Source organism: Castor canadensis, chromosome 8 (genome assembly GCF_047511655.1).
Source record: "Castor canadensis chromosome 8, mCasCan1.hap1v2, whole genome shotgun sequence".
Taxonomy (NCBI): domain Eukaryota; kingdom Metazoa; phylum Chordata; class Mammalia; order Rodentia; family Castoridae; genus Castor; species Castor canadensis.
The window spans coordinates 63474628-63486762 of NC_133393.1; the positions used below are offsets into that span (position 1 = coordinate 63474628).

The 12135-nt window shown below is 42.7% G+C and overlaps 1 protein-coding gene across 1 annotated transcript in view; it reads right to left on the reverse strand.

Moving 5' to 3' along the window:
- Bmal2 (basic helix-loop-helix ARNT like 2) overlaps positions 1-10801 on the reverse strand; it is a 75901-nt gene extending 65100 nt beyond the window's left edge. The window contains 1 exon segment of the mRNA XM_074083053.1: positions 10712-10801. Coding sequence (XP_073939154.1) covers positions 10712-10742 — 31 coding nt within the window. The 5' untranslated portion in view covers positions 10743-10801.
- Between the last annotated feature and the right edge of the window lie 1334 nt (positions 10802-12135).

Consider the following 12135-nt stretch of genomic DNA (forward strand, 5'->3'; position numbering starts at 1 on the left):
CACAGAGGAAGGCCAGGGACTTCCTAGGTTTACTCATTGCAAAGACACATGTATTCTAGAGCATATTTGAGGTTGGATGTGAATTTGCTTGTATTACTCACACTAGAATGTGTTGCTAAAGATGGCCTTACAATCAGCAGGTGCTCTGGATCTCTTGCCCACCATGTACTAAGCCTCCCCTGTCTGATTCTGAGGGTGTGGTGTTCAGAGTAAAACAAACCAACTGCATGGGCATGAATAAGAAATGATGTTTATAACTTTCAAACTGTAGAATTTACTCAGAAACCATTCCCTAGGACAATTCAGTAGAAAGGATGTAAGAGCTGGCCTTCCCTCTTATGTGGCTGGTCACTTGGTGAGTGGTGTTAGTCAACTGTGGTCCTGTCATGTCCTGCAGATCATTCAATGGGCAAATATTCATCAAGCACGTACTGTGAACCACAGCCTATGCTAGAGGCTGGGAATATGATGGGGCCAAAGAAAGAAACCACTCTTTCACAGAAATAAAGTCCAATAGCTTCTCTTGTGTGTCCTGAAGTTCCATCTGGCACTAATTAGAGGCTTGAGTGCCAATGGTGGTGTGGGCAATTGAAATGAAGGCCAAAATTACTGAGCTATGATATCACTTATGCATGCTGGTAAAGACAATGTAGTATACAATCTCGAAGTTTTGAGGTACATGGTTATATAGCTTGCCTAAGGTTATTCAACACAAAGATGTTATTCCACGGTCTTTATTATCTCTTACTTAACCATACACCTGTGTTTTGCCCTTGAAGTGTCTTAAAACATATCTTCAAAATCCTTAACACCAAATAGGAGTTGTGTTAGTCTGAACATAGACCATGGGAACAGAATACTTTCTTTAGCAACAATGGATAAAGACCATGTAACCATAGGAAAAGCCAGAATCATGGTTGCATGGAAGCAACACTTTGAAAATAAAGGTTTAACTGTTACATTCAGGAGATAAGCAAAAGTGGGAAGATTAGGAAGGAAAATCAAAGCTTATGAGCCAGAAAACTCAGACATATGCCTGAGAGTTTAGTGTGGATTGCAAATGGACAAGCAGTTCAGAATAAGGCCCCAAAGAGTCAAGTCCAACAGATTGGAACAGTTCCCAAGTTCATTCATTTGTTCACACTGTTTCTTATTTGGTAGAGTAGGATAGTAGAGGACTTTCTTGGTTAAGTTTTTTAAAGTAATTTGATTCAACTATATTGAAATATTGCCTGTTAAATATTTGGTTTGACATGGAAAAATAAACTAGTTTTGTTCTTAAAGACAGAAAAGATTACTGTAAAAGATTTGGAGACAATCCTAAAAAGATACCTGGTTTTCTTAATTTATAATAAGAGTGACAGGAGGGAAAAGGAACAAAAGAAATCTTACAGTCCAGAGCTGGAGGCATGGCTCAAGTGGTAGAGCACTTGCCTAGCAAACATGAAAAAAAAAAAGACTAAAAAAAATGAAATCATCTTGTCCAATTCACTCACCTTATAGCCAAGGAAGCTGAGGTCAGAGTGGTGAGATAATATGCCCAACTATGAGTTATATCCCAGTTTAAATAAAAGGAACCAAATTTTAAAACCACATTCTCATTTGTGCTCCTGCATGTTCCACCCTCAGTCACTATAGAAACAGAAGAGGAATAAAAGATGTTGGAGTTACTGCAGAACTCACCTTTCCTTCCCTAGCTTTTAATGAGGGGGATGTGGAGACACACTTTTTTGGAGGCAGTTGTAATGTTGTGATAACATCCTGAGAAGAGCTATAAACAACAGTGTCTGGATTTCAGAGGCACATTTTTCAAAGATGAAGCATAGTGGGCTACCTTAAGCCTCTTGTGATGGCCTTGAGAAAATAATAGAGGTGAATTAGGGGAGATTTGAGGCAAGAAAACTAATTAAGAAACCAACAACTGCAGCAAGCCAGAGTGAACAGAAGAGTGACAAAAAAAGGTTAATCGCTAGAGTAGGTGGGACCACAGCTGCCCCTGCTGTCATTCATCTCACAACGACTACCACCACTACTGCAAATAACATAGTCTTATTGCATTCTGATACCAGCGGCTGGACCCTTCACATATCTCATGAACTCCTAGAACCAGAAGTGTGGCTCAAGTGGTAGAGTGCCTGCTTTGCAAGTGTGAAGCCCTGAGTTCAAACCCCAGGCTCAGCCACACCCTTCACCCCCCCCCCAAAAAAGTGTAACAAAATCCTCACAATCACCCTATGGTGTTTACTACCTCTGTTTACCATCTGAGGAAAAGAGGCTCTGAGCAATGGAAAAACTCGCTATGATGGTCTTTTTACTGTGTCAACTTGGACAGGCCACAGTCCTCAGTAATCCAAACACTAAGGTAGGTATTGCTGAGAAGCTATTTTGTAGATGTGGTTAAAGTCCACAATCAGTTGACCATAAGTAAGAGAAATTTTCTTAGGAAATCTGGATGGGCTTGGTTTCATCAGTCAAAAGGCCTTAGAAACAGAGCTGAAACTTCTCTGAGGAAGAAACTCTCCCTGTGGATAGCATGGAGAGTTCCAGCCTGCCTTACTGAGAGCCCATCCTGTGGATTCCAGTCCACCCTCGTGAGCTCCACAGCTGCATAAGCCAATTCTTGAAATGATCTCTTAATACATATCTCCTACTAGCTCTACTCTTCTGACTGAACCCTGGCTAATATTCCTGCTGAACACAACATAACAGATAGATGAAAGAGCTCAGATTCTCTCAAAGCCACAGGAGGCTAGGACTCCACACACTCTCTCAACAGAACAGCAGTTCTGTTTCAGACATCACAGAAACAACACTTCTCTGAATGCCTCTAGGCATTGAGGACGGAATCCAGGGCCAGGTGAAAAGGTTAAATGCTCCAGTGGCCAGTTTTCCTGGGTTCAAATCCTGCTTCTGCAACCTTAACCTCAGGCAATGTGCTTAAATTCTCTGTGCCTCTGTCCTCATCTGAAATATGGAATAATAATAGTACCTTCCTTATAGAGCTGCTGCAGATTAAATGAAGTATACCATGGAAAGCACTCAGAACACGTAGCACACAGTAAATAGTAAAGGGCAAGGACTGTTAGCTTTTTAGTAGTGCAAATGACACCTGCTAAGCTTTTGCAAGGAGTCATAGAAGGAGCAGAAACACTGTGTTGACTGTAAGGAAATGGGAGTTATAGGAAAAAACTCAGTAGTGATGCAGGTGATGACAAGAATGATGTAAGCACGGAGAATGCTTCCTTGATGGTGAATATTCCAGAAGAGGTCAACAGTTCATAGGCATTCTACCTAATCCAGGGATGGGCAAAAGCAAAAGTTAATCAGAATTTCAACTCCACATGCAATAGGAAAGTCCCCTAACCTGTTTCAGACCTGATGATCCCCATGGCAAAAGAAGAATGCAGGTCTAACATTTTCAACATCAGCAGGTTTTTCGAAAGGCAGAAAAATGTAGATTTCGATGGTCTCCACCTACATCATTGCTATGCATGGGAAAATATGGCTCAACACAATATAATTTCTACAGGTTATGAGTAAATTGAAGACATGAAATAGGCCATTAGGCAGACATGAGTAGCTTTGCTAAATTTTTCACAGACCTTACAAAAGATTCATGGTTTGTGCCATCCCAGACATCAACAGACATCTTTAGTTTAACTTTGAGGTTAAAAAAAAATTCATCAGTATTCATAAAAATATTTGTGTATCTATTCAATAAATGGTGATTATCCTAGAAATAATCTTTAAACTTTTAGACCTAAAAAATTAGCTAGCATTTGTTGCCCTTACCGCAGAGAAACTAAAGCAGATACCTTAAAAGCAACTGAGGCCAATAGGAAAAGGGGACCAGGAACTAGAGAAAAGGTTAGATCAAAAAGAATTAACCTAGAAGGTAACACACACGTACAGGAAATCAATGTGAGTCAATGCCCTGTATAGCTATCCTTATCTCAACCAGCAAAACCCCTTGTTCCTTCCTATTATTGCTTATACTCTCTTCAACAAAATTAGAGATAAGGGCAAAATAGTTTCTGCTGGGTATTGAGGGGTGGGAGGGAGAAGGAGGGGGTGGAGTGGGTGGTAAGGGAGGGGGTGGGGGCAGGGGGGGGAGAAATGACCCAAGCCTTGTATGCACATATGAATAATAAAACAATAAAAAAAAGAGGGTAGAGAAGAGGTAGAATAATGGAGGGGATGAACTAAACTAGGGTATGTTGTACACATATGAGGAAATGTCACAATGAACCCCCCTATAAAATTAATAAAAACAATAGAAAAAGAAAGTTAAAAAAAAAGGAAATACATCATTGCAATAAATAAATGTTGAAGTTCTACAAACTGAAACAACATCATTTTATTTTTGAGGCAGGGTCTCAATATGTAGCCCATAGTGAGCTGGGCCTTGAACTCAAGATCCTCCTGCCTCAGCTGCCAAGTGCTGAGTGTACCACCACACAGGGTACAATATGAATTTTAAAAACAATAAAAACAAACTGTCATTTATGTTCTTTCTACCACTGTTACCATAGTAACGATGATCAAAATCTACAACTGCTTTTAGCCCCTTGAAAAATCACTAACAAAAAATTATTTCTAAGCCTTTCAATAAATAATTTGCTCTAGAGGCCTTCTAAGATTTAAGGTGTGAATCTGAACATCCCTCAATCAGGTTGTTTGATGTATGGTCACATGTCCCAGAAGTAGCTATGACTGTTGTTGAAAGGAAGCAGTAAGTCAAAAGTCCTAATATTTCAAGTTGAAAACTAAGAAAAAGGAGCTATAAGCTGCTGTACTCTGGTAGCTTACACCTGTAATCCTTGCTACTTGGGAGGCTGAGATTAGGAGGATTGTAGTTTGAGGCCAACTTGAACAAATAGTTCCCCATACCTCATGTCCAAATAAGCAGAGCAAAATGGATTGGAGGTGGGTCTCAGGTGGCAGAGGGCTGCTTTAAAGCACAAAGTCCTGAGATCAAACTCCAGTCCCATGGGGGAAGCCACAAGCATCAGAATCCATGGAAAACTGGTTTTGGCTTCTCTAGGTCAGTGTGATTGCCTGGGTAACCAGATGGCTACTAGAATGCAGTATGGTCTGTCTCTGTGATAATGTACACACAGCCTACCTTGGTACCATGTGAACTCAGAGAGGAAGTTTAATTCTCCAACCAGGGAGCTGCCATGTATTCAGAGAATAAAATTTGAGATGGAAATCATATCCAACACTTCATCAAAATGTTTCCCTAGGTCACTGACAAAACAATTACTAATCTTGACAACTGTCTATTCCTGTAAACATCTATTGATAACTATTCTGTAAAGTAGTGAATTAATTACAATCCCACCTACTGTAATTAATTTATCTTTAAACATTGCATTTTGTGAATTACACCTATAGCTGGGGACTCGAATTACAAGATAGTCTCCCTATAGTCTTTTCTCCTAAGAAAAGGAGGTGAAGGTATATTGTGATATAAGTAGCACATCTGCTCATAAGTAATGTCTAAGCCAAAGCCTCTGCTCTGCATCTGAGTAACACAAGAACAATTTATGTCACCACACATAAATGTTTCCATGAGTGTTCTTTTGATACTAGGAACATGTTCTGATTGCAAGACCCTGGATTCCTTGTTTATAATTCTCATTAAACATTTGTATTGGATTCAAGGTTGAAAGTCTTTAGTTTTGTCCCATGATCTTTTCTAAAAGCATATGCCCATGGAGAGGGGACGTAAGTGATGGGGACAGTAGGAGAACATGGGTCATTATGTGGAATAGCTTGGGAATGGCAGATACCTACTCCCAACAGGCTGTAATGGGAATGAGCTACATAGTTCTTGTGCTTCTGCTTTACAGAAGATTTAAAGATATAAAGACGAAAGGAGGATAAAAAAAGGAAGGGGACCAGACAGATGTGGAGCAAAGGATAAGAATTAATGGGCAACCCTCTGGGAGGAACCAGATGTCTACTTTCCAACTGTCTCAACAGAATAGTGCCATCATTCACCTGGTGACATAAAAGCTCTGTAGCAAAAACAAGAAAACAAAACAAAACAAAAAAAACCCACTAACTCTATGGCTGACCAGGACCCCAAAAAAGATGCATGTATCTTTCCTTTTGGAAAACCACCTGCCCCTAAAACAGGCTTTCAGTGTCAACTGCCCATGTGGCACCATAGATCTGGCAAGAGGCCCAACACAACAATAGCAATGGGACTTTGACAAGACAGTTCTTCCTCATCCAATTTCCTAACCAAACCCAAGAATACCAATGTCAGTTCTTCCAAGCACACCACTGGCGATTTTCCATTTCCATGCTGAGTCTGCCTTCCAAAATACTTCTTCACTGCTTCTCCAAGAGTCATCTGTCCATCAATATTCAAATGTCCCCCTTTCACAAACTACACAATTGCTCCCAGCTTTGGGAGAGGGGTTGAGTCTCTACAAGTAGTCTATGCATTTCAACATATCATGTTTGTATTACAAACATTTGGGCTGCATTTCTCACTTAGATGAATACACTTAGTAAGGTCTTTATCAACTCTTGCTTTCTCCATCTCTGTTTGCCTAGCAAACAGTGAGTATGTATTTAATAGATCCTTTATGAATGAACCAACTCTGTCCACACCTTAAGCTAACCATCACTTATTGAGAACCGACAATCTTTATTAAGTACTTAATAGGTGCAAGGAATCGGAGATTGTAAAGATGAGTGGGAATCGACCCTGCCCTCCTAGGAAAAACTTACATGGATAACGTGTGGCAAACAGGCAGGAGTGTTATCACACACACACACACAAAATACTACAATGTGAAAACAGGAGAGAAGAATCATTTCAGCTTTGGAAGAGAGGTTGAGGATTCAAGAGGAAAAGGGGAAAAAGCATTTGTTGAAGTCAGAGTACACTAAACAGTTTGTAATTACTATCTCATTTAATTGCCACAAGCACCTTCTGAGTTAGGTATTTTAAGTCCAACATATATAAAAGAAAATTGGGGAGAAGCTAAATAATTTGGGGGAAGTCACACAGCAGATAAATAATGCCCGACAGCATAGCTCTACATCTCTTGCTGATTTTTCTACATCAGAGCTCGTCCTTCACAGACAAAGATGAAAGAAATGACATCTGAACTCAGTCTCCAGGTTGCGTGGGTTAAAGCTTAGCATAAATGAGGCCCTGGATAAAATCCCCAGGCCCTCTGCCCCCCTCCCACAAAAAGATGCTACAGCCTTCTGGGGGGTGAGCAGGGTACTCCAGGAGCAGCCAGCAGCCTGAGCAAAGGCCTCAAAGTGGAGCTATGGAGATCATGATGGAAAGGCAGCCAGGCAGCCCTCACATAACCAAGCAAGACATATAAGGGAGACAAAGCGGAGGTGTTTTGGAAGACAAATCTAGATAATTCTCTACATTCTCTGTGATGTGCTTGGACAATACCAACAAGTATGTTTTGTATCTACTTAAAATACATAAAATATTATGCTTTTTTTTGGTTTGTTTTTGGTGGCACTGGGGTTTGAACTCAGGCCTCACACACTTGCTAGGCAGGTCTCTTACTGCTTGAGGCATTCCACCAGCCTTAAGTAAAGCATTTTGAATGTCTTGGAAAGTTTTGTTTTACCATAGTAACCTTAACCTTCAATTCTAAATCCTCTACAATGCAAGCCATATTAAGTGGAGGAATGTTCTCTCTACATTTCCTTTTCTTTTTTTAATCTCACTATAAGGAAATTTAAACCTTAAAAGTAAAGACTACAGAAGCTAAACACAAATAATTTCCTAAATGTCTGCTTTCCTATCATGCCAGTCAGCATTTACAAATTTCAGATGAGCATTTTTATACTATATAACTGGGCTGATTGTTAAGAAGTTTAAGGATATTTTAAGTTTAAGGTAAATAAGATATTATAGCCTAATGTGATACAAATAGAATGTATCAGGGACCAGTAAATATGAACACCCAAGTAAGAGAAGGAACTACAGTAGATACACACATAGCCAAGTGTTTCATGAATTAACAGTAAGTGCCTAGAAATACTGCCCACTACCACAGAGAACATACTCCACCTCTGATGCCAACTCCCATAAGAACTTAAATTGTGGGCTCTTAGTTTTCACAGCACCAGGAAGGAAGTGGGGACACTGAGCCATGCAGGGGACTCTAAAAGGCTGGGCTAAACATTTTATATGCACTTATATCTCATCTAATCCTAACAATCTGCTTTAAAGCAGATACTGTAAAATGGCTCTCCCCATTTTACAGATGAGATGCTGGGATGTCAGGAACCAGACAGCCCCTCCAGTTGGCAGACTTTACAAAAACCAGGAAAGGAACTCACTGTCTCACAAAGCAGGCAGATGTCTAGGTACTCTTGCCTCCTGCAGAGCATTTCACACTAAGTCCCTGATAATAGGAGGCTGACTAATGACCCAGATCTCAACACCCGAGTAATGCAACCCTTCCACATAAGAGCATCCTGGTTTATCTTGCATAAGGCATTTCTGACTGAAACTGAGGATCAAGGCCAGGAACAGTACCTTATGCAGAGTGGACTGGCACATGACTTTTGGTTTCTGAGTCACAAGTAAGGATTTAAATCACTGTATCTGTAGAACCACACCGCTACAGTGTTGGGTCTGATAATGTCACAGGTGAAAACCAGATGGTACGAAAAAGGACAGTGAGAGAGCTGCCCCACAGAGGCTCAGAGCCAAGACCACCGCTGGCCATCAGTCATGGAAATGTGCTGCTCCCTCAGACTGCCTTCTCCCTAGCTCCAAGGTTCTGGAATCATCTACCAGGAGGATGACTAGTCACCTGGCAGTATTGTTTACCATAAGCCTGCCAAAAAACCAAAGTGAGCATTACTTAATTTTTGGTGGCCATCTTTAAATCCAGCCCTAAAGTTTTTGTCAACAGTTTAGGCCAAACTGTGTATCCAGCCCCCACCACCAGTTTTAGACTTTTTTTTTCTTCTTTTTACCATGAACACCCTAACGTCAAACTGCCTAAGGAAAAGGGGTCTTCAGTGATTTGTGTAAGGAAAACATGGCCCTGGTGTCTCATAGAGAGACCTGTTTTGTTTTTTCTCCAGGAATGGGGAGAAACAGTAAATTAATTAATATTTTAAAAAGTTCACCCTCCTTAATAATGAGGAAGTGAGCACACTTGCTCATTAGCACCCTTGAGGTGAGATGGGAAAGAAAAGAAAGCAGATGGAGGACAGCCATGGATTTTAGCTCCAGTTCTGTCACCTTTGGCTGTGTCACTATGGGCAGGCCTCTCTTTTCTCATCTGAGAAATGGATACAATACCATCTACATCACAGGCTGTGAGACTGACTAACAGAGGCACCTTTTGTGAAATGCCTGGGACAAAGCAGGTTCTCAATAAAGCTGGCTCTCCCAGCCCTCATGGAACTACTTTGATCATCACCTCTATCACACTTCATACTTCGCTAAATAGAATACTATTCATCTAAAGGCTTGTACATCTGTAAGACTTACCTGAGAAAAGCTGCTCTTCAATTATTAGTTGCATTTTCACTCCCCCCTCACACACAAAGCCCAGATATTCAATTTGGTCAGTTTTAACTCACGTGTGACACCACTTTCAACTCATTAACGTCACAAAGCAAACTGAATCTGTAAATTAATAATGGCATTAAGCTAATGTTTATGGAACACTATTTCTCAAATATTGGGCATTTATATTTTGTGTTAATAATATCCCATAACGCAGATATTACAGTGGCCATCTCTATGTTACAGATGAGGAGACCTAGGTTGCTCGATTTTGAATGACCCCAGGGACAATGCAATAGCTCAGTCACAAGCTAGAGCTGGAGGGTGTCTTCAACAAAATGTTCACCCATGTCTTTACATAATCTGGAAGACTAAATGTTCAAATGATAGAATTTTTGAGCTGTCCCCCGATCTAAATTCCACCATTGTATCACAATTCCGAAAGCCTCCTCTTCTTGATGCCTTATTTCAGAGAAGAATCTACAACTCTGTCACCATATTCTGAAGGGAAAGTGGAGATTTAAATAACTGCTTCCCCCAATTTCTCCGCACGTCTTCCTTTAGTTTTTGCCATGTTTCTTCCTGACCCCCATCTGCCTTAAATAACAGCTTTTTATAATCATTCCATAATTGTGAGTAGTAGTCACAATACTTCCACAGAAGAAGCCACAGAATATTGCCAGTGTGCATTAGCAAGAAGAAAAAGCAAAACAAAACTCCCAACTCGATGCACAGAAGCTCCTCAAAAATAAGAGATAAACCAAGTCGGGCTGGGGGTGTCGCTCAGCTGCAGAGAGCTCCTGGGTTCGCTGCACAGTCCCGGGGTTGTGATGGGGTTTGGGGAGATGGGGAAAGAGGGGTTCGGAGAGGGGCGAGGGGACTAAGTCCACTCGGCTCCCCCTAAACCCTAGCGGGGAAAGCAGCCGCCCGCAGCTGACCGCCGGTGATCACCGGGAGCGCGGCGGGCTGGGCCCGGCAATTAGTGACAGTCTGGGTCAGTCCATGCCGCAGGGCAACAGACACCCGGGAGTGGGGGCGGGGGGGGGGTGAAGGATGCACCGGCGATGGCCGCCCCTGGCCAGCTCGAGCCGGAGAAACCGGGCGGCGGAGAGCCGGGCGCCCCGACGACGCGCCGCCCGCTCCCAGGCCGGGGCGGCCTGGGTCCCACGAGGCCCCGCCGCGCCTCACCTGCCGCCGCAGCCTCCTGCTCCGCCGCCATCGCGGGCGCCGCCGGACCTGGCACTGGGCGTGCGGGATGGGCCACCCAGGGCGCGGCGCGGCGCGGCGCGAGGCGGAGGGTGGCCTGTGCCGACAAGCCTCCGCGATCGCGCTCACGCCCAGCCGCAGGCTGCGGGAAGGGGAAGGACGGTGCAGATCACTGCGCACCGCGAGGGGGCTGGAAGGGAAACTTCTCTGGGTTTTGAGAAGGGACTAGCTGCAGAGATTAAGGCGTGAATGTCAAGAAAGTGCCACGGAGAGAGGCGTTTGGCTCCTGGAACAGTCGGGGAAATCCAGAAGCAAGACCCGGTGGCGATCTCATCAGCTCTGAATCCCTTAATTATGCCTCTGAATACGCTGATTCTCTCTGTCCCACTGGTCCCTAGACGGACTCCTTGGTTACAGTTTACCTAGTAGAGGTAGGGAAGCAAAGGAGCAGAGAAAACACTAGCTCTTAGAACCAACCTGCACAAATCTAGTAATTTTCCTGCAAGGACTCAATTGCAGCATCTTAACTAGCTGCTTATGTATCCTGACGGCAGCACCTATGGCCATTATGAATCTGGCAAGGGAGCTTGGAAGTGTGTTCCCCGGGCAAAAGTAGGTGATAGGAAAAAATGGCCTAGTCTTGTAAGTGGGGACTGGGACTTTATGCACTCAAGAGGTAGAAAGAAGTGTTAAAAACTGTGCTGCCTCCACCACACACAAAGGCACACCCTAATCAAAACCATTCTTGAAAGATCTGCTTCCTAGCTGTGATTTGGAACCACATCCTGGATTCCACCAACAGCAGCTTCGCCCAGCGGCAGCTCAAACCTAATTCTTCAGACACCTTGGCAAATAGTCTGAGATCTACAGTCGGCCTCCCAGCTCAAACTATGCCTTTCCAGACTAGTGTATGCTGCTCTTTGGTGATGTCCCAAGGTGTGTGTGAGGAATCTCTCAGACACGAACATGATGTTTTAAGTACCTTCTTAATGGGAGGCAGAATTGCTAGGACCATGGTTAATTAAAATGTACAGTGCTAGTCTATACATCACCTTAAAAAGCATTTTCCCTTTATCATTACAGCGACTCTCACAACAACCTCTGTTAGATGGTTGAGCATCTCTAACTCCTGTATTGTCAGCAGGAAAACAGAGGTTCAGAAATGATGAATATTTTAGCAGGAACTCTCAGTAGATAATGGAAGAAAGATCATAATCAGGGCTTCTCAATTCACATTCCACATAGTGTCCAATAAGCTCGCCTGTGAATCACTGCAGTTTGTTTCTTAGAAATGATGAATAACTTCCACCAAAAACCTGAAAGCAAGAGAGGAGGAATCTAGACTTCACACTTTGAAAGCAGGAAGTGTAATTACAACACAGGCAAAGGAGACCCTCAGAATTCTG